The following is a 25,523-nucleotide window of genomic DNA, read 5'->3' on the forward strand; positions in this document are numbered from 1 at the left end:
AGTAGGCGTGTCCTGCGTGTGGCCCCCCCAGCCAAGCCCTCACCCCCTTGCCCTCCTGTCCCCTGCAGAGCCAACAGGAGGGTCGTACACGTGCTTCACGAGCAAATAACAAGTCCCTCCCTCTCCGCCCACGTTGCAGGCAATGACGGCGACTGTCAATGTGCAGAGGGTGACCAGTTCATCGGGGGTCTTCCGGGGCCACCAGGACCCAAGGGCTTTCCTGGCACCAATGGGGAACCAGGGAGGAAAGGAAGCCCGGGAGACCCCGGCCAGCACGGCATCCCCGGGTTCCCAGGATTCAAGGTGAGAGACCAGTTCTACCACGAAGCCGATAAGACGACCTTGATGCCCGGCCCCATTTCCCCATTCCCGGCTTTTATTTATTGAATTAATACAGCTTTAGACCAGCAACACTTACGCACCCAGCGTGACATTCAAAAAAGCCACGTATTCCAAGAGGAGCTTTAAAGCTTTTCCTGGTGGGAATGTGAAATGGGGCAGGCACTGTGGAAAAGTTTAATGCTTCCTCAAAAAAGTCAAACAGGGAATTCCCTGGCAGTCCAGTGGTTAGGACTCCGTGCTCTCACTGCCTAGGGCCCGGGTTCAGTCCCTAGTTGAGGAACTAAAATCCCACAAGCCATACAACGCAGCCAAAAAATTTTTTAAAAGTCAAACATAGAGGTGTCGTGTGACCCAGAAAGTCCCCTCCTAGTACAGACCCAGGAGAACTGAAACCACGTGTCCACACCAAAACTTGTGCATTAAGCTCACAGCAGCATTCATGATACCAGCCGGAAAGTGGAAAAAACCCAAATGCCCATAAATGGATAAATGAAACGTAGCATACCCACCCGATGGGACATTATTCAGCCATCAAAAGGGATGAAGTGCTGACACGTGCTACAGTGTGGTGACCTCAGAAACATTATGCTAAGTGAAATAATACACAAAAGAACAGATATTATATGATGCTATTTGTATGAAGTGTCCAGAACAGGCATCTTGAGACGAAGTAGCTTGGTGGTTGCCAAGGGCTGGGAGGAGGGGGAATGCGAGTGACTGTTTCTTTCTGGGGTGATGAAAATGGTCTGGATTTAGGTAATAGTGATGGTTGCAGAACCTCGTGAAAATACAAAAAAAAAAAAAAACCCACTGAATTGTATGCTTTAAAATGGTTACTCTTATAGCATGTGAATTATCTCAAAAAAAAGAAACCCTTCTAGCATTTTGAATGCAAAGCTATAAACTACATACTGTGTATTCACCTCTTCAGATTTAGTATAGGACCGATCTAGCATTTTAATGAAGGCTCCCTTAACTTGATAAAAAGTGAGACTTCCAAGTATATCATGAATTTAGTTTGGATGAATGTATGAAATTTTCTGGATTCCAGCTAAGTGGGCTTTATTTCACACCCGAGGAAAAGATCATCTGGAGTAGATCTTTCTTCATGGCAGGTTTTAACTAACCAATGATTTCAAAGCAAATTTCAGATGAAGGCAAAGAAACTATACTTTTTATTTATTTTTACTTAAAAAGAGATTTATAAAATGAAAAGTCTATCATTTTATGTATTCAGCAATAGAGGAAAGTTTGCTCGGGACACTTGGCCAGGGGCGGTTAGAACAATCTGGCTTCGTGTCCAGATGCGGGGGAGCTGCAGCCACTCAGAGCCGCTGGTGCACAGGGTCATGACTCGTAACTGCTTCGTGTCGCGGGAGCTTCGCAGGTGAAAATGAGGTCCAAAGCACCTCTCCATTCTCTGGGACTTCTCAGAAGACAAATAGTTTTATCCAACTGAACGTAATAGGTGCTACCCATCTGGGGACCACACTTTGAGTAGCAAGGTTCTTGTTTTTACCGTCCAGCCATGTGTGGCTACTTCCCTTAAGTTTTAATTATTTAAAATTAAACATTCAGTGTGTCAGTCCTGCTGGCCACGTTCAAGTGCCCCGTGGCCATCTGTGATTGGTGGCCACAGTAGTGGGCGGCCAGGGACAGAGATGTGTGGCCCTGGGCTTGAGGACAGGTAAGGGCCCTCAAGTTGTATAAACGAAAATCATTGTCTTCTCGGCTGCCCTTAGCAGTGTGAAGGAGGAAGAAACTTTGTGTTTGTTTCTACAGGGAGCCCCTGGTGATGTTGGCCCTCCCGGGCCCAAAGGAATGAAGGGAGATTCTCGAACCATCACCACCAAAGGTCAGTCTCGTGGCCAGCAAATCTTAGACCATGCTCCCTTCTGTGGCTGCTCTGGGTGAGCAACTCACGCTGCGCTCCTCCCCCAGGTGAGCGGGGCCAGCCAGGTGTCCCAGGTGTGCCTGGACTGAAAGGGGACAACGGCCTCCCAGGGCGTGACGGGCTGGATGGATTCCCAGGCCTCCCGGGCTCTCCCGTGAGTACCGTTGGCGGGGCGGGGGGTGGCGGCTCTGCCCACATCCCCATCAGTCACATGCTTGAACACGTGAGCATCAGAGGTGCTAACACAGCAGGAAATCCTCCCAGTGCAAACCTGTTCTCTTTTCGTGAGCAGCAATCATATTTTTTAGGAAACAGTGAGTGAGGCTGGAAGCCAAGCCCTGAGTGAGCATTTAAGAGAAAAAGAAGAAATAAATATTCCTCTTGCCATACCGTAGAACGAGAGCCCCTCAAGTCGAATATTCCTAGATGGAAGGTGGAACGCTTCTTCTAGGATCACTTGTAAAATGCACAGCTGCATTTTTGCAGCAAACACACACCGGCATTGAAAGAGGCCGTGTGTGATAAGATGCAGAGCCCCCGGCCTCCTTTCTGCGGGGAAAGGCAGAGATCAGACGGGGAAGGGCGGTTGGCCGCGGAGACTAGACCCCTTCTCCTCCGTCCCTGCCCTCACCCTGCCCTGAGGAGTTGCATGAATAGGACATGGCTGTGCCCGGTGCCTCCCAGCTTCCTGCTCTTCTGGGCCCATCGTCTCTCCTTATTTCTGATGCACTTTCTCGTCCAAACCAAAGACTTCCTTCCCTTCACCACTGCATTGTCCCTTCTGACTAGGAGATGGGTCACAAATGCTGAATCCTAACAATGAAATAACGTGTTCCTGCCCCCATTTCGCCAAATCTGTGCCTAACGGTTCTCTTGAAGAATTCCCCCAGAGAATGAAGGTCCAAGCAGGGCGCTGGTGGCTTGGAAAGAGAAGAATACTCAGATTCCTATGCCTTCCAGAACTGTCTTCTAGGGTGTTGTCCATGGTTGTTAGAAAGTCTGTCCTTTACTTCTGTGACTTGGTGAGACCATGACTGTCGGTTCCTACTCATCTCTGTATCCAGAGCGCAGAATTCAGGGAACGGGGAAAAGTAGCTGGGAAGATGGCTGTCTTTGAGGTTTACGTGTATTGTAAGAGATGAACCAAATTTCTCACAGGGTGATGGCATCAAAGGCCCCGCAGGGGACGCAGGCCACCCAGGACCACCTGGTACTAAGGGCATTCCAGGAGAAAGGGGCCCCCCAGGACTGGGGCTGCCAGGACCCAAAGGCGAGCATGGCTTCCCCGGCGATGCTGGATTACCTGGACCGCCAGGATTCCCCGGGCCTCCCGGCGCCCCCGGCACTCCAGGACAAATAGGTACGGAGGGGTCCAGGCTGGCCTCTTTCAAAGTTGTGAGACCCTGTGCTTCTACGCCCGCTGTTCTTCTTAGGCAGTGTGCGAATTCCCCGGGGGCGAGTCACGTGAGATGGTGTCACACCGTCGGTTCTCATCACACACAAGCGTCACCCGGCCATGGGGTTTTCTGGACCCACTGCAGCTTCCTCTCGCCAGCTGGAATGCGGGGCCTCTCCCTTTAGTGCTGGAGTTACAGAGGCTCAGCACAGAAGTCCAGAAACGGGCCTCTGATGCCCCGCCCGTCCCAGCCTTCCCACCACACACACACACACAGACACACACACACACACACACACACACACGGAAAAGCCAGGCACTTTCTGTTATTGCAAAATTGCCTCACTCTGTCACTGTCTCACCCCTAGATTGCGATACGGGTGTGAAAAGGCCCATCGGAGCAGAGGGACAGGAGACCGTCCAGCCAGGTACTGTCACGACCGTCGGGCAGCTTTAGAATTCTTGAAAACCCTCAGTTTGTAGAACACATGCTAGAGCTGGCGTGAGCCCTGCCGTGGGCACAGAGCTGCCGTCAGAAATAGAAACACTTGTGGACTTGGAGCTGCGCTCCGTCTGCCTCAGCTTAGAACCCAGGGCAGGGCAAGCGTGATGACCTCGTGTCACCAAGTTGTCCCTGCTGTACAAAGTATCTGTTTACAGGATTGGTAAGAACTCAGCAGATGAGTCCTTTCACGCCTGAAATAGACGTCTCTGTGTGTGTAAAGGGCAGCTGAATTATTTGCTTGTTACGCAGGGTGAGGAGTGAGTCCAGATGTGAGAAGAATTTGGTCCAGTGATGAATGGATACTAGAAGGAACAGGACTGACGGATAAGGAGAGGATGCCCAGATGACCCGGGCTCAGGGGAGGGCAGAGGGGAGGGGACGGTCCGGAAGTTGACCCGGCTGCCATCGGACAGGCCAAGTCTCCAGCCAGGGGGGCCTAGAAACCGAGGTGGGAAGCCAGGCAGAGGGATGAGTCCAGGACGCAAGGGGACGGATGCCAGGCCTCGGGCAGGATTTGAAGAGCAGACCAGAGAGGACGAGTTTCTTGGAGTCGAAGGTGCCGGCAGAACATCTGGACAGTGGCCGCTCACCGGTGACGGTTGAGGGTCTGGAGTAAAGCGTTTGGGATAAAGGCCAGGGCTTGGAGAAGCAGCGTCAGGACCCGTGGGTCCCCCGCACGAGGTGTGGGGATGGATCAGGAGCTCAGGGCGAGGGTGCAGAGCAGGAACGGCAACCCCAGAGCCTCCAGAGAGCTGGCCAGTCTCGAAGATGCGGGAAGGCCCCTGGGGGTGAGGCTCTGCCAGCTAGAGCCCAGGCCCCCTGAAGACGGCCGGGGTCCTTTCTTTTCATGGCCTCGGCTGTCCGCCTTTGCACCTCAGACCCCTCGTGTGGCAAAGGAGACCAAAGCCCCTCTTTGGCCGCGAAGTCGGGCCAAGATAGGAGCCCTGCCAAATCACAGGCAGACAGACAGACAGAGGGCATCTCGAAGGACTGCCGTGCCTGCAAGGGTGCTCTGTCCGACAGAATACCCCTGCGCGGTGTCACCAGCCAGAGGCGGCTGCCACCGGCTTTCGTTTTGCACGACTCACAGCAAGACGAGTTGCCTCTGCTAATTCTGAAAGTAATGGAAGTCACAAAGGAGAAGTCACAGCATTCCTTTTGAAACTGAAAGCTTCCTCCATCCCCGGTGGGAATTGCCTTGGGGTCAGGGGGGCGGGGCGGTGGGGGGGGGGGGAAGGACACCCGGATGAACTCGGCTGTGTGAGGTATTGCCCTCCAAGAGGGTGGAGCCCGCACTGCCAGCTCGGCACCTGTTTTCATCCGACTGGACTTACTTCATGTGCATTCTGTATTCATATTCTGATTTCATTACACAATGAAATTACAGTTACATCAGCATCAAGATTAATGGAATCGTTAAATTACTCTGATGGTAAAAAGGCAGCCGGTTTTCACGGCCGGTGCTCTCGACCTTAGCCACATCCAAAGCTGTGACGATGGGTGTGGACCGTGGCTACAGCTCCCCTGTCCTCTCTTCCCAGGTTGTGTTGGAGGGCCTAAGGGATCACCAGGCCAGCCGGGCCCCCCCGGCCCCCCAGGTAATGGGAGGGCGCTTCCAGCCTTCCTCCGTGCGTCCGCGTCTTCCTCTCCCCTCTCTGGCTGTCTTCCTCTGCCCCGGACCCCGCGTTCCCCTCCCCGCCCCCTCCTGGACATCACAGAATTCTTGGTACCGTACCGCATGCTGGCAGCTTCTATAGGAAACCGACTTCCGCTCATCAGTGTAGGAAAGTGAGCGGTGATTGACACCTAGTGAACCCTAGGGTAAGAGAGAGGCTTCCTGCCACGTGGAAGTCAGCCTCAGCTGCGACACAGACCCGGTGGGCACCCGAGCCTGGCAGAGATGGCAGCGCCCCAAGACCAGAGAGGAGGCTTAGCTCTGTGCATTCCTTGTATCCCCGTGTGTCCCAGGGTGTAGAAGAGGATCATGCGGGAGAGGAGTGTTTCTTTTGGGTTTTGACTGAGAGGAAAGCAGATCAACAGGGCTAGGAATTTGTCTGTAGGATCTAGGAGCTGAGCTTTGTCTGCTGCCACAGACCGTCACCCAGCTGAAGAGTCATGTGGACTCAGGAAGGGTTCTGGGTCACAGAGCCCGGTCTGGGGCCGTCCAGGCTCCCCCTCCATGGGGCGGCCTTTCAGAGATGACAGAGGGGCTGAGTGACCACAGCTGCTCCGTGACGCCCAGACGCCGTGTCAGTCAGCCTAGGATGGCGAGCTCTCAGGCTGCACCACTGGGCAGAGTTCAGCCCAGGGGGTCTGCCTTCCGATTTGCTCCTCCTCTGAGTGGGACGGGGCAGAGAAGACGCCTTCATCACCCACGGAGGGGTCACTCAGACAAGCCGGTGTGGAGGCCAGAAGCCCGTCTGCAAGTCTGGGTCCACCACTCATCAGCTGTGGGCTTTGGGCATCTCACCTGTTCCTTCTGGAACTCAGTCTCCTCACCTGTATGAGAAGAACAGTGCAGGTGTTCTAGACGCTTCCTAGTTTGCAAATGGCGCCCTTAATACCGCACACACGACCCTGGGGCTGAGGTCCTGTGTAAACTGTAAAGTACTACAGTGCAAGGCCGCCCCCCACACTGGAAAAGTGCGTGGGCTGATTGTAGGCATCCCGGATCTTGAGAGTGTCGTCCAGGTGCACAGGGGTGACAGGACCTGGGGGCAGTGAGGCAAAATGCAGAAGTGTCATTTGCACCAAGACGCAGAGTTAACGGCCCTGTGTCGTCTTCCGAGAGCCGAGCGCATTATCCGCGTGGCACGTCGTGACCCTCCCTGCCCGAGCCCTGGAGAGGTCTGTGCATCGTGGATCCCAGCACAGGCACAAACGCTGCCGTCCCCAGAGTGGTGGCGACTGCTAGGGGGAGGGGCTCAGACTGCAGTGGGACGGTTTTCAGCAGGTACTGGGGCGGGGAGGGGGCAGGGCCCAGAATGTACCTGCATCGCGTGTGAGGGGAGAGGATTGTAGACACGTTTTGACAACGTGAAGTTAGTGAGATCGTCAGGTTAATGAGATCACGAGGTCGTGATGAGAGCCGAGGTTCGTCATCGCTGGGTTGGACGGACAGTTGCCCGTGTAGACTGACACTCAGTTTCCGGTGTTGACTGACACTCAGTTGCCAGCCGTCAGAGGTGCTGTTTCAGGGCTGACATCCCCCGGCCTCATCACTTCCCCGTTTCCTAAGAGACCACGTTAAGTCGGGTGCCGGCCTTGACCCTCTGCTGTTCGTCTCCCGCTGGGGTTGGCTCATGCGGCTCTGACGTGTGTCGTGGTTTCTTTGGGTTGTTTAGGTGCCAAAGGCCTCAGAGGGCTTCCGGGATCATCGGGAACTGATGGAGCGCCAGGGCTCAAGGGTCTCCCGGGAGATCCAGGTCGAGAGGGATTCCCAGGACCCCCAGGTGAGTCAGGGTGGGACTCCCGCTCGGCCACGTAGATTCAGGGAAGGGCTGTGTGTACCATCTGGCTGCCCCACCTCGATCATCTTTTAACATTTAGAAACTGTTTCGACAAATGCTTGATGACGACTTTTGCTCTTGTCCTTGGGAAATTAAAAAATGTCGCCCTTTTCCTCACTGAAGTTGTGCTGGAATTTTGCAGAAGAAACTTACAGATCTTGCAGGAAAAAAGGGATAGGTGCACAGAGAGATTTCTCTCTAGTGGGTATGAAACCTTCTAAGGGCACATCAGGTGATCCTCTTCTGAGGCCTCAGCACCAATTCCCGACCTGAGGATCGCTCACCAGATACCACGCAGGGAACACCTGTACTTTGCTGCTCACGGCGTTGCCTGCCCACTCTGCCGCTTGCAGCTCGTCCGAGTCAGCAGTTCGAACCATTTCCTCTACAGGTGCCACAGCAAAGCATCATGGAAGCCCTTTAGTGGCTAAAAGAGCTTAAACGTTTTAGCTGTACATGGAGGGAAGTGAACACATTTCTGGTAATCAGCTGTGATCAGAAGTTGCGAGGACCTGCGTGGGTGTCCGTGTGCCCCCGCCCACGACTCAGTGGCCCCAAACACGGGTGTCCCTTTGTGGTCACGGCTCAGACGGTGTGCGGGAGCACGGCTGTGTTACTTGGTGTGCAGAGGCGCAGGCACTGGGGAACCGCATCATCTAAACAAAACCGTACACGGTTTCACTGAGGCCACACAAGCCGAACATCCTCCTGCAGGATCCCAGCCACGTGTTCTCTTTCTGGTGCCTCGCTTAGATGTCATGATGCAGACCTCTCGTTATAGGGACGCCCTGTGTTTCCTTTCAGGGTTCGTGGGGCCCCGAGGAGTCAAAGGTGCAGTGGGCCACCCTGGCCTGGATGGACTCCCGGGTCCCCCCGGCCTGCCGGGGCCAGTCGGGCCTCCGGGAGAGAGGGGCCTCGCTGGAGAAGTCTTGGGGGCCCAGCCCGGGCCCCGGGGAGACGCCGGACTGCCTGGACGCTCTGGGCTGAAGGGCCCCCCCGGAGAGAGAGGCCCTCCCGGATTCCGGGGTAAGTCACAGGGGCAGGAGGGCGGGGACCCCAGTGCCTCTGCACTGAAGCTCCCAGGGCAGGGTCAGAAGTCTCTCCTGGGGGTGGGTGAGAAGCCCAGGACTGCATGCAGGACGCTGTGAGTCTTGCTGCTTCTTCTGCCCCTTCGTTCCAACGTTTCTTTAGAATGTTCCAGAACAGTGGTCGTCATGCTGTGTACAGGATGGCCATCTTAGCTCTTCTACGAGTACAGATTAGCCGACCTGCTCTCTTCCCAAAGTTGGGTGGGGCTCAGCTTGGGGTCCTCCCTGCTGCTTCCGGCAGAATGTATGAGGTTCTGTGAAGAAGACAGGAGCCGGCCATGCCCAGTGCGGGGTTGGGAGGGAGACAGAGATGAACTGGAACGCAGCTCAGTCTGTGGGTGTAAAACTGATGGGTTTAAAAAAATGCGGCGTTCACAACATCATCGAAGCGTGTTTAGGAAAGCGGGAAGATGCCTCTTGTCTGGTGAGTGAACAAGGCATCCAAGGCTTTGCGTACCCAGTTTATGCAGAACGGGCCCTGAGAACCCAGAATGCCTGGCTTTAATGCGACTGTGTTGCTGGAATGGGTGGGGTGACCACCAGGCCATTTGGGGTCCCCGTCGGAGACGCATCAGCTCTTATGTATTGACCGTGCTGTCGTCAGCCCAGCGCCCGAGCCCGGGCAGACGGGGGCTCCCTATGTGGTGCAAGAGGTGATGCTTCCCAACACCAGCCATCAAGCCAGTAGGCGTCCTTCACGTGAGACACTGAGGGATGAGCCCGGTTCTCGAGGGGCAGCTGGACGCCCCACCCTCAGGAGCATGTGCCCGCCAGTCTCTTCTGCGATCCGACTGTAAAAACTGCCCGAGCGGGCTTCCCTGGTGGCGCAGTGGTTGAGAATCTGCCTGCCAATGCAGGGGACACGGGTTCGAGCCCTGGTCTGGGAAGATCGCACGTGCCGCGGAGCAACTGGGCCCGTGAGCCACAACTACTGAGCCTGCGCGTCTGGAGCCTGTGCTCCGCAACAAGAGAGGCCGCGATAGTGAAGAGGCCCGCGCACCGCGATGAAGAGTGGCCCCCGCTTGCCACAGCTGGAGAAAGCCCTGGCACAGAAACGAAGACCCAACACAGCCATAAATAAAATAAATAAATAAAATTTTTAAAAAAAAAAAACAAAAAAAAAATCAGAAAAAAAACTGCCCGAGCTCTTTTACAGAAGGATGCTTGTGGTAGATTTTTTAAATGTAGCTATTTCCCACAGACTTCAAAAAGTCTGAGCATACAAACACCAAACGGCAGCAGAGTAACTTTCGAGCCTGTGCAGCTTTCCCATGTTCAGCGTCACCTTGATGACCTGCCCTTTGGGAGAATATTGTGTTTGGCAGAAGCTCTGACTTCCAAAGCATCGGTTTTGGGAAACTGTATCCGTGTCTCTTCGGCCGCCCCTGTCAGGAGGAGTGGGCAGACCTGGATGTTACTTACACAGCCATTTAACGTGCTTGTAAAGGGCATTTTACTTTTTTTTTAATAAATTTTATTTATTTATTCATTTATTTTTATCTTTGGCTGCGTTGGGTCTTCCTTGCTGCGCGCGGGCTTTCTCTAGTTGCGGCGAGCGGGGGCTACTCTTCTTTGCAGTGTGTGGGCTTCCCATTGCGGTGGCTTCTCTTGTTGCGGAGCATGGGCTCTAGGCATGTGGGCTTCAGTAGTCGTGGCTCGCGGGCTTCAGTAGTTGTGGCGCACAGGCTTAGTTGCTCCGTGGCATGTGGGATCTTCCCGGACCAGGGCTCGAACCCGTGTCCCCTGCATTGGCAGGCGGACTCTTAACCACTGCGCCACCAGGGAAGTCCCGAGAGTATTTTAACATGGGGCGAAATGCTCAAAATATAACGTCAAGTGAAAAACCCTAGATTAAAACTGCACTTAAAATGAGGTGTCAGTTCTGCAAATACCTGCTTCTAGGTATAGTTACAGGAACAGAAAAGAGGCCAGAAGGAAATATACGAAGATGTTAGTAACTATCTCAGGGTGAGAGCATGAGTTACTTCGATCTTGTCATTTATACTTCTTTGTATTTTCCAGACTTCCTACCACCTGGAAAACCTGTTTTTATAGAACAAGTCTGAGGAGATAGGTGTTGTTGGCAATGAACTGCATGGGGTTGACCTCACGGCTCTTGTCTCCATTCCTGCAGGAAGCCAGGGGATGCCAGGAATGCCGGGCCCGAAGGGTCAGCAGGGCTTCCCAGGACCTTCGGGCCAGCAGGGACTGCCCGGGCCACCAGGACAGCATGGCTTCCCTGGAGCTCCTGGCCGGGAAGGGCCCTTGGGGCTGCCGGGTACCCCAGGTTTTGGAGGTAAGGATCCACCCTCCCATCAAGGAGTCAGGGCCTCACTGACCACGGAACCAGCACTGCCCCCTTGGGGAATTCTCAGCTGTGCTCCAAGGAACCCCCCTCTCAAGAGCTACAGGGGTTCTGAAAGTACCACACATGGCATGGCTTAAAAGACAGGAATTTATTCTCTCACAGTCTGGAGGCTGGAAGTCCAAGATCAAGGCGTCCATAGGGCTGGTTTCTCCTGAGGCCTCTCTCCTTGGCGTGTAGATGGCCGTCTTCTCCCTGTGTCCTCACAGGGTCACCCCTCTGTGCGTGTCTGCCTCCTAATCTCTCTTTTTATAAGGACAACTGTCACACTGGGTTAGGACCCACTCTCATGACGTCATTTAACTAACTTCAATCACCTCTTTAAAGGCCCAGCTTTAAATACAGTCACATTCCAAGGTACTGGGGTTAGGACGTCAACATTTGCCTTCTGCAGGGACACGGTTCAGCCCCAAACAGGTTCAGGACATGTATTTCATCAAACAAGGAGAATTCAAACAGCCTGAGAAGTCTGCCCTTCCTTTGTACCTGTTGTGTATATTAGGGTTCTAGGTAAGATTTCATTAGGAAAAAAAAAATCCCACTGCAAAAGTTCAAAATCTGCTCTGCTTTGAAGAGGCAATGTGATTTGTTTCCTGAATGTGAAAGATTTGGAGAAGAAAGGAAAAAGCCTCCTTCAGGAAAACCATGGGGCGAGGTGGGTGGGAGCAGGAAAGCACAGACACGAAACTGTAGATGTTTGCTCACTGGAGCCCTTGCAGGGGGGCCGAGTGCATCACAGAGCGGCTGGGAGGGGCCCAGACGTCCATCAGGCAACGTCCAGGGTGACCCTAGTCTGTCGTTTGCCATAATCGGGTGACAGCTTTGTCCAGGACCGTAGCCGGTCCACACAAGGCAATGCCGTGCCCCACATACATCAGACATAAGCCAGATGCGTCCCCCAGGAGTGGCCTCGACTGCGTCCAAAAACTGGGGGCTCCACTCAGGTGGAGCCAAGTCCCCCGAGCACTGTGCCGCCCACTGGTTTCATAGTAACGGGAACCCTGGGCAGGGGGTTTGGGCCATCTGTATCAGGGTTCGCAAGGCCTTGCCTGTTCTCAGGCGTGGAGCACAGCATGGTGTGCACAAGATCCACGCCAAAGCCCTACCTGATGGAGCCCACGGTTTAGGTGGGGACGGAATTACCCACGGGAAAGCTTGTGTTTGGCCGGGACCAGCAGCAGGGTGACCAGACCACGGGGCCCCGCGTTTCAGACCGCAGGGGAGCTGGTGGGCTAGAACAGCCTTGGGAGGAGGGGATGGGAGGGGCCGGGCGTGGAAGACGGACAGGACTGGAACGGGTCCTTCCTAGGAGGCACAGCCCCAGGAGACGGGCTAGGGGAGAGCGCATCGTCTGAGGAGGGGGTGGGAGCCTAGAGAGGGACATGGGGCCAGCGTTCAAGGCGTTGAATGCCAGCTAAGGAGCTAGGGCCCCTGGGCGAGGGAGCCGTTGGGGGGTTTTAACAGAGGGGCTGAGCTTTGTCGGGGAGGCTGGGGAAGGGCAGGCCGGCAGCTGCTGACACCCTAACGAGATGAGGATGGCAGGTGTCACAGGACCTCCCCTAGAACCTAACCCCAGCGATGTCCGGGGGGCCTCCAGCCCACAAGTAACCCCAGCCGTTCCAGCTCCGTGGCTTTGCGCCCGAGCGGAGAAAGTCTCACGTGATCGTGTCCCACGGGCTGGCCGCCGGCTGTCGGAGAAGGACCTCTTTCGAAAGGCCAGCCTGCGGTGTGCTACACGCTCTGGTCACACCTTCAGACTCGCCTCTGTGGTTACACTTTCCCATTGTCCTTCCAAGACGTTTTTCTTATCAAAAGTTATTGTTATCGATGTCTCACAAGTATCGTAGAGGTGTTTTCTCTGTATGGTTTGTTCATCTTGTTTTATCTTCCTTCCCCTTCCTGACAGGTCTGCCTGGAGACAGAGGGGAGCCAGGTGACACAGGGGTCCCTGGCCCCGTGGGCATGAAGGGCGTGTCCGGGGATAGAGGTGACCCTGGCTGGCAGGGTGAGAGAGGTCATCCCGGAAGCCCTGGATTCAAAGGAATGGCCGGGATGCCTGGTGCGCCGGGCCCCAAAGGTGACTGCAGAACACGACCAGGGACCTAGCCTGTGGGGCGCGGGTGGGACGGCTCTGCGGGAGGGCCCAGCCTTGCAGCCCGAGGCCGCGTCGGGCCCTGGGGACCGGCTGATGCTGCCCAGGCTGGCTGTGACCGCTGTGCCCCCAAATGCCAGTTTATTAACTTACCACGAGAGAGGGACTGTCTGGGGAGCAGGGCTTACTATCTGCCAGGGGGATCTGTGGACAGGGCCCCGGGAGTCGGGATTCAGATGCGGAGGCTGGGTGGTGAGCGGAAACCAAAACGAAGGGAAGTGCTTGGTCCCCAGCATAGGTTTCCCTGCTCGCAAGTGGGGCTCTCTGGCCCTTGACTGCAGCTGGAGACACCGTGCTGCGTTCGCCAGGGCCCTTTGCCAGGTTTCCACGCTGGGTGCAGTGTCAACATCACACCAAGTCCCAGGGCCCCTTTCCAACCTGGTGGAAAGACCAGGGACCCCGTGACTTCCAGTTTCCTCCTGTCTGTCCGCCTGCATTGGCCTTACGTCTTGTCCCCGGTGGCAGACGGGCTGACTCTGCCCCTCAGGCAGCAGACCAGCCCCTTAGCAAGTGCTGCCCCGAAAATCCTGCTGACGTTAAGAATCTTAGCCTCTCCTCACACAAGTCACAAGTGGGGCTGTCACCGTGGCAAGTGCCACGCCTAACCCAGCGCTTTGCTCATTCCCTCTGAAGGAGTGAAGGGTTCTCCCGGGATGCACGGCTTCCAAGGCATGCTCGGGCTCAAGGGGAGATCCGGGCTTCCGGGAAACAAAGGAGAGACTGGATTTTTTGGAGTCCCCGGGCTGAAGGGCCTGGCTGGCGAGCCGGGTGTGAAAGGTACGTCACCTCTCGGCCAGGTTGAGACTCACTTTCACGGCGGCCTGACACTGCCTAGAACAACGTTCCGGGAACCCAAACACTAGACACTATTAAAAGAGAACTTTAGAAGGAGGGCTTCCTCCTTGCCTCAGTACACTGGCCGTGTAATAAGGGAGTGATCCTCACCGAAGGAGACTTGAGAACGGAAATAACGCAGCATTAAGAACCAAAAACCTCCTAAGAAACATCCCACCAGGAGTATTCCGTGGGGGGCACGAGGAGGTGAGGCCGGGGGAAAAGCGGAAGGTGAAGTCTGAAGGACAGGAGCGCCTCTGGCAAAAGAGGGACACGGTAGTCTAGGTGGACGGCTACACCCCGTGCAAAGAGACGGTGACCCCCAGAAGCGAGCCTGGTCCAAGCCCTGGCCTGGGTGGGCAACCCAAGACCCCAGGTGGGAGATTCAGGAAGGGTGTTCCCAACGAACCACATTTTCATGACATTTGTTCAGACACCCTTGTTCTGAAAGTATCACCATGGTCTCTAAGAAAAACTGAATTACTAATAACAAATGTTGATGGGGATGTAAAGACATGGGAACCCTCACACCCTGCTCGTGGGAATATCAAATGGTGCAGCCAGGGTGGAAAATGCTGGCAGTTTTCTTAGATAAGCACAGAATTACCTGGCAAATCCACTCCCAGGTGTGCACCCAGGAGAACTGAAAACACACATCCACACAGAAGCTCATGCACGAATTTCGTAGCAGCATGATTCATTATAGCCCAGAATAGAAACAACCCAGATATCCATCACGGATAAACAAGATGGGGCATAGCCATATAAAGGAATATTAGTCAGCAATGAAAAAGAAGTAGGCTCTGACACATGCTACGACATGGATGAAACTTGAAAACATTGTGCCGCATACTATCTGCTTCCATTTGTATGAAATGTCCAGAACAGGCCTGTCTGCAGAGACAGAAAGTAGGTTAGTGGTTTCTATTGCTGGGGAAGGGGAGACAGAGGGGGTGACCGCTGATGGGCACAGGGTTCTTTGGGGTGATGAAGATGTTCTGAAGTCAGTAGTGGTCCCTCCAGCCAAGACATTCTGTGCCCCCCTCGCTCGAGGAGAGAAGGGTGCAGGAAGACGGGTGTGCCCATCACCTGGGCTCCCAGCTCGCAGCCTCGGGGAAGCTGTGCCACCCATGGCTCAGCCCCTCGGGATGCGGGCTTGAAAGGAAGTACAGCAGCGGCCGAGAAGCCTTCCTCACCTAGGTTCTAACCCCTGCCCCGGAGGTCAAGGGAACGACTGCATTCTGTTCCCTTCCAGGCAGCCGAGGGGACCCCGGCCCCCCCGGACCACCTCCCATCATCCTGCCAGGAATGAAAGACATCAAAGGAGAGAAAGGAGATGAAGGCCCCATGGGACTGAAAGGATACCTGGGCTTGAAAGGTGAGGCCCCGCCTGACCTCAGAGCCGGTGGCCTGGGGTCCCCTGCCTACCCCAGCCCCTCGCAGTCTGCGGGAGCAGCGGAGACGCCCCAGCGCCCAGGCCAGCCTCCTGTGCTGCAGCCCTCCTGACACCCTGATGTCCGCACCAGGGGCTGGCGGGTGGTTCTCGGGGGCCCGGGGGTGTGGAGCGTGGTACCCCAGAACTTCACACTCGGTCTCCCTGCAGGCCTTCCCGGAATGCCAGGGATCCCCGGGCTGTCGGGAGTCCCTGGGCTGCCGGGGAAACCAGGCCAAGTCAAAGGAGTCAAAGGAGATATCGGATTCCCCGGCGTGCCCGGGTCACCAGGATTCCCCGGCGTGCCCGGCTCCCCCGGAATCTCAGGGTTTCCGGGCTTCACAGGCAGTAGGGTAAGTGGGCATCTTCCGTGAGTTCCTCTCCCCGTGGGCTGCTGGCCCGAGCACTGCGGTCCACGGTTCCTGGGGGACAAGACTCAGTTCTGCCACTTATGGGCTGAACGACCCTGGGCAAGTTACCGAACCTCACCTCTCTGTGCCTCAACGTCCTCATCTCTCTAATGGGCAATAACAGTACCTACTTCACAGGCTGCTGTGAGGCTTGAATGAGCTCTTGAGATGGTACCCAACATGTTTGCCCGGGTAAGCCTGGCAGAGGGTAGGGCACAGTCAGCCATGATTATTACTACCACTGTCATGACCGTGGTCTGTGTCATTGATGTTATTTATCTCAATAAACCTGCCATCGTTACTACTTTACAGTTTCATAAGAACAGGTATGCAAACCAGCTTCTGTACTATACTGAAGAACTTTAGGACTTTTCTACAAAATGATGACATTGCAAACCTTGAGAGCTGGTTTTAGCAGAACAGCTGGATACGCTAACCCTTCAAAACTGCAAACTTCACCAAGTCAGACAGAGAAAGAGAAATATCGTTTGATATCCATTATATGCGGAATCTAAAAAGAAATGATGAACTTACTTACAAAACAGAAGCAGACTCACAGACTTAGAGAACGGACTTATGGTTACCAGCGGGGGGGAAGGGTTGGGGGGAGGGATAGTCAGGGAGTTTGGGATTGACATGTCCACACTGCTATATTTAAAATGGATAACCAACAAGGACCTACTGTATAGCACAGGGAACTCTGCTCAATGTTATGTGGCAGCCTGGATGGGAGGGGAGTTTGGGGGAGGAAGGATACATGTACATGTATGGCTGAGTCACTTTGCTGTGCACCTGAATCTTTCACAGCACTGGTGTTTTTTTTATAAATGTATTTATTTGTTTGTTTATTTTTGGCTGCATTGGGTCTTCGTTGCTGCGCGTGGGCTTTCTCTAGTTGCGGTGAGCAGGGGCTACTCTTCATTGCGGTGCGCGGGCTTTTCATTGCGGTGGCTTCTTTTGTTGCGGAGCGCGGGCTCAGTAGTTGTGGCACGCGGGCTCAGTAGTTGTAGCACGCGGGCTCAGTAGTTGTGGCTCACGGACTCTAGAGTGCAGGCTCAGTAGTAGTGGCGCGCAGGCTTAGCTGCTCTGTGGCATGCGGGATCTTCCGGGACCAGGGATCGAACCTGTGTCCCCTGCATTCTTAACCACTGCGCCACCAGGGAAGCCGCTGTCACAGCATTGTTAATTGGCTATACTCCAATATAAAACAAAATGTTTTTTTAAAAAAATTAACAAACTTCACGAACGGCCATGTAAGATGGTTTCATGTTTGGCTTTGCTCCAGGGCGACAAGGGAGCTCCGGGGAGAGTAGGCCTTCACGGCGAGATCGGCCCCATCGGTGACTTTGGTGAGTGTTGCTGGGACGGTGAAAACGGGGCATCCCCCATCCGGAGCATCCCGGGCAGTGTGGGGACATCAGGCCTGTGGGTGCTGTTAGTTATTTTGAAGCAAATTATTCTTATTAGGAATGTAGTGTCATAGAAGTTGCTGAACTAACCACAGGAAGACCTGACTTCAGCCATCTTTTTTGCACCTAACAGGTGATATTGGAAGTACTATAGACCTTCCAGGAAGTCCAGGCCTGAAGGGGGAAGGAGGCACCGCTGGAGCACCAGGTACCCGAGCGATTCTCCATCCCTTCATCTTCCGCAGCCTTGCCCCCGGTCTGTCGTCACTCTTGCTTGCCAACCGTAGCATTACTTAGTGAGCCCACGGATCACGATGTAGGGATGGTTTGAGGTCCTTAAGCCCGATGTGTAAGGAAGACTGGAATTTTTAATTAAATTGAGCCTGAAGACAACGTCAGGAAACCTTTCTCTCCCTGAGAGGGGAGATGGAGAGAATCAGCATTCAGTGGATGGGAGTAGCTGCAACCTCTAAAATGTACCGCATGGGCTTGTTCTATGGGGATACACCCTAGGGCGCGAAGCAAGTGACACAATGACCAGAGCCTTTGCAAACTGTGAAAGGTCTAGAAGAAAGGGAGTGGAAGCCAGGCCTCTCTACTGAGTAAGGCAACAAGGGGCGGCTCCCCAGCCCTGTGTACGTCAGGGGTGTCATGTGGCGTGGCAGCTCACGCCCCTTCTCTGGAGCATCGCTGAAGTTCAAGGTCAAAATTCCTGCTTGTGTCATATCCCATGGGACTTGGAATAGATGCCTCCTTCCTGGGATTTTATCGTGGGAGACCCCGCAGGTCTGCCTAGGGATGGCTCTGGTTGGGGGAAAGAGTCTGTCCATGGGTTCGGCCAACAGGGAGGGTGCTGAGCTGGATACTTATTGAGAAAAAGCTCCAGAATGGAGAGCGGTATTCAGTCCAGCTTGGGAGTGGAGGGCTGTCACTTAGGAACAGGTAACCTCACCTGTGAACTCCTCTGGGCTCCCTGTGGATCTACAGTTTGGTCTCCCGATGGCTTTATTCCCAGACGCAAGGGTACCTTAGGCCGGCTGGATCTCCCATCCTAAATAATTACTTTGGCAGTTTGGTTTATAAAGGCGGACATGTGAGACCATCTTTGCCACGTACGTCACTAACAGTGGTCCCGTTTGTTCAACTGGAAATGTGTGCGACGAGAAGCTGCCCCACTCCAGGAAATGTGCTTGTTACCCTTGAACGTTTAGCTTTTAGTTAAACTGAAGTCCAGGAAGTGGAGCCTCCCACTGTGTCCATCTCCAGGGGACTGTATCCTAGGGGCAGAGGGGCGGTGACAGCTGTCAGCATCCTCGGGGGTGTTCCATTCGCCCTGAGACAAGTGCAGTGTAAGAAGTGGGCTCGGCCACAGCGCTTGCCCCTGCAGCGTGGGCGGGCGGCGCCCAGGGGCCCTGGGCAGGTGGCCTCCCAGTGGGAGGGCCCCGGGGACCGGGGGCTCTGGCCTGGTCCCTCGGAGGAGGACGAGAGACAGGCCGCACTGGACTCTGGGTCAGGGTGGAGGTGGTGGAGACCATTTATGGAAGAAATGGGTAAATAGGGGTTTGGAGCAGATTTTCAAACACTAGAATAATCCATAGAAAACAAGCAGAACTTCTTAGGTGGTTTTCTTCAAGACCACGAGAACGTTGACAGTAATTGTTCTGAGAAGGGCCTCAGAGATTTCAGGAGACACTGGCGAAAGTGATTGTGTAGAATCGGGTTGGTCTGAAGTTTCCGAAATCTTCCAGCGTCCCAGAAACACCAAAACCTGTGACACAGAATAGTCTCACTGACGGGAAGGCAGCGCTTCTCTACGTCCACCCAGTGAGCAGAGAAGCACCTGAGGGGCTCGTCCAAAAGGCAGATGCCGGGCCTGACCCAGGCCTGAGAGGCTCAAACATCTCATGTCTTGACTAACCCCCCAGATTCCCCGGCACAGCACCCGTTAGAAACCACTCAGGTAAGGGCTCAGATGAGTGGTTTGTTGCCGCTGAACAAGGCGCCCAAAATGTGGCAGCTGAGAGCACCCACCGCTGGTGTTACCTGACGGTTTCTGAGGCCAGGGAAACGGTGGTTCTCATGAGATTCCGGTCATGAGGTCGGGAGGGCTGCCTCATCCGAAGGCTAGACTGGGCTGGACCATCCACGTCCAAGGTGGCTCTTGGCGGGAGGCCTCAGTTCCTCCCTGCGAGCTTGATGTCCTCATGACATGGCAGCTGGCTTCCTCCAGAGCAGGGACAGAGTGAAAGCGGTGATGATTTGTATGACCTGGGCTCGAGGTGGCACAGTGGCATGTCCACGGTGTCCTGGTGTTCACGCAGTTCAGCCCTACTCGGCGTGGGTGGAGCTCACAAGGGTGTGAATACCAGGGCGCGGACCACTGGGCGCCAGCTTGGAGGCTGCTGACCACAGGCTCAGAGTGGGGAATTAGGTAGAAATTTAGTCGAGGAAGGAGCCGTCCGGGTTTCCATCCCCATTCACGATTGGAAGCACCAGCGCGAAGGCAGCATCCTTTACCTGGTGCCCCCTCGAACCCCACGAGCCTTAAGCCCCAGTGACACGACGGCTGTGGTTTGTTCTGAGCAGCACATCTGTGGTTACAGGTCTAAAGGGATTCTTCGGAGAGAAAGGAACCGAGGGTGATGTCGGCTTCCCTGGGATCACCGGCCTGGCAGGAGTCCAGGGCCCTCCTGGACTTAAAGGGCAAACAGGTAAAGTCCCAGGCCACACCACCTTCCCCCAGCCTGCCCTCCCTGGGCCCGGCTGGACGGGGCGGTGGCCGGTGAGGCCGAGTGCGGCCGAGCCCCCAAATCTCCAAGGGCCCAAAACAAGGGCGGCCAGTTCTGCCTGTCTGCTTTTCGCCCGCGGTCGCAGCTGAGGCAGCTCCCTGCCACCCGTCCATCCCTAGGTCCAGCCCAGCCCAGCTGTGGTGGAGGCACGGGGCCGATGGCCGTGTCTGTGCGGCCGCCGTCTGTCTCTCCGTACACGTTTAGGCAGTTCCTGTGACGGCTGCCTTTCGTGCATCTCAGTTGCAGAATTCACGGGGGATCCCGAGTTGCACGAGTGAATTCGTTTTGTGCTTTTTTCTTGCTGCTGCTTTGCTCGCTGTTGCCCGGGATCTGTGAATGCAGACAGGCTGATCCTCGAGGGGTCTCTGGGTTCTCCCCAGGCTTCTGCGTGCACGATGGAATGAGAATACGAATACACAAGCTGTTCTGTTTGGCCAGGCTGCACTAGCCCTGCTGAACTTGAATGTGGGTGGGGTCCAAGGCCACGTGGAAGGGAAGCTGGTTCTTTCCCGCAAAGTCCCTCCCCGAGGCAGGACCCGAGCTGGAGGCCACGAGGCCTCGGGGTGCCTGTGTCCCCCTGAAGGATGCGTCTGTCCCCCAGGCTTTCCAGGACTGACAGGGCTGCAGGGGCCTCAGGGAGAGCCAGGACGGGCGGGCGTGCCCGGCACCAAAGGAGACTCCGGCTGGCCGGGGAGCCCAGGCCTACCAGGTAAGACCCCTCCCCTCTCTGCAGACACGAAGCAACGGCGACCTGCAAAGAGGCGTTTACTCCCCAGAATGATGAACAGAAACCTGCCGGGAGACCTCAGGGTGACTCTCAGTCAGCACCTGGGCGGTGCAGAGGCGGGACAGAGGGACACATGCAAGGGCCCCCACTGAGCGAGGTCTGGTGCAGCCCTTGGTGGGCTTGGGGAGTTACTCGGCCTGGCCTTGACAGGCCTTGGTCAGGGGACAGGCCCTTGGACACTCTCTTGTCCAGAGTTCGGTGGGGGGGGGGTGCACCCCGACTCCACATTCACTGCCCGCATCACAGGAAGAGTTGTCGCCTGCTTCCCAAGTCCCACTTTAGGAAAGCTGACCCTCGGAAATCCAGAAGGAATGGAAATGATACCAGGCTGTTGGTTCCAAGCACCGTTTTTATACATACAGTGACTCACGGATCAGGAAAAGAAACACACGGCACTGCCCGGTCCCCTTCTGGCTGTAACGAGTCTGTAAAAAGTTTCCATGAAAACAGTTTTTAGGTTAATGGTTCTCCTGGGTGACACAGCATTGACTGATTTACATGTCACGGTATTTGCTCTACTTCCGGTTTGCCCAGCTTTTGAACACATTGGATGGGCGACCGTATCACAGCAGAAAAAAGCATCTGAGTACGTTAAGGGTCTCCCTCTGCTCCCCCATGAAGTAACCACGAGGGTCCTCCACAGGTCTGCCCGGCCTCCGTGGCATCGGCGGATTACACGGCTTGCCAGGCACCAAAGGCTTCCCAGGATCCCCAGGTACCAGATGGCCGTGGGGGAAGGGACCGGGTAGCCCATCAGGGACTTGGACGGGGGTCGGGGAGCTCAGAGAGCAGGGCGGGCTCCGTCCCTGAGGCCACGGGGACTCAGTCCCCTCTGGCCCCTCCACCAAAACGCTGCAGGCCGGGGGGCCCAACCAACAGGCAGTTACCCCTCCCAGCTCTGGAGGCGGGAAGTTTGGGGTGGGTGCCGTTGCGGCAGAGTCCGGGTGAGGACCCTCTTCCCGGCTTCTCGCTGTGTCCGCACGCGGTGGAGAAGGAGAGCAAGCTCTCTGGTATCTCTTCTTATAAGGACGCCAATCCTATCAGGGGCCCTTTCACCCCAAACGCCTCCCAAAGGCCCACCTCCAGACCCCATCACATGGCGGGTTAGGGCTTTGACAGATGGGTTTAGAAAAGACAATTCCCTTCACAGCAGTGGCGTATGGGGGTTTTGGCGGGGCGGGGTGTTCGTAAGGAGAAGAAAGTGAGACCTTTAAGAAATTGTTAGAAGCTGCTCTTGGAAGTTATGGTAACACTTTTTTTCCTGAAGGAGATACAAAGCCCATCCTTTCCAAAAGCCAACGACAGAATGAGGTTTGCACGATTAGCCCCTCCTGGGATCTCAGAATACCATCTGCGTGTCCATCTATTCCTCAAAGGGGATGAGAATCCCCTCTGTGCAGAAAGCTTCCCTTTTACCCTTGTCCCCTCTGGGAAGCTGCCATCACATGTGCAAAACTCTCGGTGACTTCCCTGAAATTTCTTTATTTTAAATTTAGTTCCTTTCATCTTAAATCTTAATGCCCTGTCTTTGCATTTAATTTTTTAAATGTATTAATTGGACTAATAATATTTGTAGGGCATATTATTAATATATCTTTTTTAAGGACAACTTTTATTGTTTTCAGATTATAAAAGTTGTTCATGCTGAGTAGAGGAAAGCTTAAAAAAAATACACTTAAGCAAAAGAAAAAAAAATACCCATAGTTCTACCACTGCTTTTAGAATATTCTCTTTATAGATGTTTTACGTAATCAAACGTTCATCTGTCTACAGGGTAAATTTGGATGTGTGGAATCATATATAAATTCACACACTCATGCTTCAATTAACATTTCAGTTCGAGTTGAGATGGTCAAGTTGTGTCACTCTTTCTGACACCAACTACTTTGATCCCCTGATGTGGGAACAGGGAAGGTTTTAAATAGCATTTCCCTTTTCAGCCTAACTCAGGCTCAGCACCAGGAGCCCGGAGCCCTCGGCAGGTCTCAGCTACAGGACCATCTGCGTCCTGGAATCTGGGATTTTTCCGGGGGGCCTCGGTGGTCTCCCCTATAAAGCAAAGGGGTTCAGTTACGATCCTCGGGATTCCTTCCAAGTGGCAGGGTCTGGGGCACCGAGGCCACCTGGGAAGCTGAAATCTCCACGGCTGCCATCGGGTTCTCTGTTTCTGAGTCTCACTGAGAGCATTACTGTCCCTCCACTCATGAAAATGGACTCTGCCCGGTTGAAGACACTGACGTCTGCTTGTCAACCCGGCCACAGGTGCGGACATCCACGGGGACGCCGGCTTCCCAGGTCCTGCCGGGGCCAGGGGTGACCCAGGAGAGGCCAACACCCTTCCAGGCCCCACAGGAGCCCCGGGACAGAAAGGGGAGCGTGGAGTCCCAGGTGAGGCCAACACCCCAGTATCACCATCTGCACCCCCAGAACCACAGTGCCTGTGAGTCTGAGAGATGAGAGGCCGGGGGCGGGGCAGGTGCCGGCTCCTCTAGGGAGAATTTCTTGTTGCAGACCTCCCGCTAGTGTTCCATCGTTTATACGCCGTCATAATCGTACTCCGCTGGGGTTAGCTATTGACCACGCTCCCTTGTAGGACGGACAAGATCACACTCCATCCCCTCGGTGCCCCCAGGGTTAGGTGTGCACCGGCACAGGGCCCTGGCTGTGACACGCGCACGGGAGTGTTGGATAGATGAGTGAACAAATGCGTCACAGCCCCCGAGCTGTGCCTGCGTGCCAGGCCTGGACCGTGGCCGGAGCAGCCAGGGAGGGGTGGTCTCAGCCGCTGAGCACAAGCCCCAGCCCCACCCCCTGCCCATCCACCAGCAAACCAGGCTCGACCGAAACTGAGAGGGAAGCGCCCCAGCAGGTGCTTTCGGCCCAGCGCTTGTCTTCTGACGGCCGGGGCCCGCACCCACCCCCAGCTCAGCCCGGCGTGTTGTCCACAGGCGCCGTCTGGGCAGCCGGCAGGGGTGCTGGACCAGACAGGCCCGTCACACCTGGGCTTCCGAGACCAGGGCCTGAGCGCCCGTGCTCTGGTCAGAATTACCCCCGAAGCTAGACCCATCGACCCCCAAAGGAGAAGTCAGGCCTGAGGAGGCCAGCGACCCTGATCTCCTATGGGGGGCGGGGATCTCAAGGCCCACGGACCGCATCGTCTGATTCTCCAGGGTCTGTCACCTCCCTCTCCCCTTTCATTAAGTGGAAACTCCAGAATTCCCTGATATCCAAGCCCCACAGCATTGACATGAAGGCAGGAGGAGGAGGAGGAGGGCCGGCCAACTGGGGCCTAACTGTGAGTCCTGAGGGGCTGCGTGGGGTTCACACAGCCCACCCAGGGCTGAGGATCCAGCACAGCCCACCCAGGGCTGAAGACCCAGGCTCAGGCCACCAGCACAGGACCACCAGCACTGTAGCTGAGTCCTGAGGGAAGCGCGTGTAACACAGTTTTCTCTGTGAAGCACATCCCAGCCTTCCTGAAACTCTGGACAGCACTTCAGCATGACACTTGGGGGCCACTCTAAACAGTGAAATCACCCACAAAAAGCACAGAGGTGCAGAAAACGTGGCACTGACTAGACAGTAGGAGGACCCTTGTTGACACTCGGAGCTGGGACTCCAACACCCTCCCCCTCCTGCTTGTCCGAGAGCGCTGCGGGTATTGACTGGGGGTCACCAGTAAGTCTCAGTTGAGGAAGCAGGATGGCAAGTACAGAATCTGTGGGCAGTGAGGACGGACTCTGCCCAGGACGCTGGACATCCGTCGGGATCCAGGATCCTGAAGGACGGCATGGGGAGGAGTGAAATACCAGGGCCGGCCATCCTGAGCCTTCCCACGACGGGTGCTCTCTGGGCCAACAGGGCTGCCCTGTCAGTGACGCCCTCCCCTCAGGGTAGGGCCAGGTGTCACCCACAGGTAGCCCCATCAGCTGTCCCTTGAGCAGGTAGCATGCCGGTGAGGACAACGTCCCAGCAGAGGCAGGTCCACGGGACCCTCTAGGCAGCAGGAGAGGGCTGGTGGGAATGGGGACAGGCAGCGCGGCCCCTGTCTCCCCAGACCCGCCCTGAGAGCCTGCGCTGGGCACCTTCCATCACTGCCTCTCCTTGTTGGCCCTGCTCCTGGACGGGTGAGGGCACAGAGAGGAAACAAGATGAAAAGCTGGGTGCTGGTGCTAACCAACTTCTATTTCCCTCCTAAGGGGAACGAGGCCCGGTCGGGAGTCCAGGACTTCAGGGGTTTCCAGGCATCACCCCCCCTTCCAACATCTCTGGGTTACCAGGTGACGTAGGTGCGCCTGGGATATTTGGCCTGGAAGGTAAGCAGGGCTCACACTTGGATACATTGGGATCTCTGGGGACCGGAGCTGGCCACGACCTGATTGCTTGAGGGATAGAACGCTTTCGTTGTCCCCTTGAGGGCATGATGCTGAGTGAAATAAGCCAGACAGAAAAGGGCACGTTCTGTCTGATAGGAGGTCCCCAAGTAACCACATTCATAGAGACAGAAAGTAGATAGTGGGGGCCAGGAGCCTGGGGAGGGGGAGTTAGTGTTTAACGGGGACAGAGCTTCCGCTGGGAAGATGAAAAAGTTCAGAGAAGGATGGTGGTGAC

At 55.3% G+C, this 25,523-nt stretch overlaps 1 protein-coding gene across 1 annotated transcript in view; it reads left to right on the top strand.

Moving 5' to 3' along the window:
* COL4A2 (collagen type IV alpha 2 chain) overlaps positions 1 to 25,523 on the top strand; it is a 176,507-nt gene that overhangs the window by 143,347 nt on the left and 7,637 nt on the right. Inside the window, exons 22-41 of the mRNA XM_068526966.1 lie at positions 140 to 303; positions 2,125 to 2,197; positions 2,284 to 2,390; positions 3,395 to 3,596; positions 4,001 to 4,060; positions 5,679 to 5,735; positions 7,482 to 7,589; positions 8,451 to 8,672; positions 10,869 to 11,030; positions 13,006 to 13,176; positions 13,885 to 14,028; positions 15,341 to 15,463; positions 15,689 to 15,870; positions 17,213 to 17,276; positions 17,470 to 17,544; positions 19,940 to 20,047; positions 20,727 to 20,834; positions 21,556 to 21,627; positions 23,175 to 23,300; positions 25,112 to 25,228. Coding sequence (XP_068383067.1) covers positions 140 to 303; positions 2,125 to 2,197; positions 2,284 to 2,390; positions 3,395 to 3,596; positions 4,001 to 4,060; positions 5,679 to 5,735; positions 7,482 to 7,589; positions 8,451 to 8,672; positions 10,869 to 11,030; positions 13,006 to 13,176; positions 13,885 to 14,028; positions 15,341 to 15,463; positions 15,689 to 15,870; positions 17,213 to 17,276; positions 17,470 to 17,544; positions 19,940 to 20,047; positions 20,727 to 20,834; positions 21,556 to 21,627; positions 23,175 to 23,300; positions 25,112 to 25,228 — 2,445 coding nt within the window. The remainder of the gene's footprint in view (positions 1 to 139; positions 304 to 2,124; positions 2,198 to 2,283; positions 2,391 to 3,394; positions 3,597 to 4,000; positions 4,061 to 5,678; positions 5,736 to 7,481; positions 7,590 to 8,450; positions 8,673 to 10,868; positions 11,031 to 13,005; positions 13,177 to 13,884; positions 14,029 to 15,340; positions 15,464 to 15,688; positions 15,871 to 17,212; positions 17,277 to 17,469; positions 17,545 to 19,939; positions 20,048 to 20,726; positions 20,835 to 21,555; positions 21,628 to 23,174; positions 23,301 to 25,111; positions 25,229 to 25,523) is intronic.

The sequence above is a fragment of the Eschrichtius robustus genome, chromosome 18, assembly GCF_028021215.1.
Source record: "Eschrichtius robustus isolate mEscRob2 chromosome 18, mEscRob2.pri, whole genome shotgun sequence".
NCBI lineage: Eukaryota > Metazoa > Chordata > Mammalia > Artiodactyla > Eschrichtiidae > Eschrichtius > Eschrichtius robustus.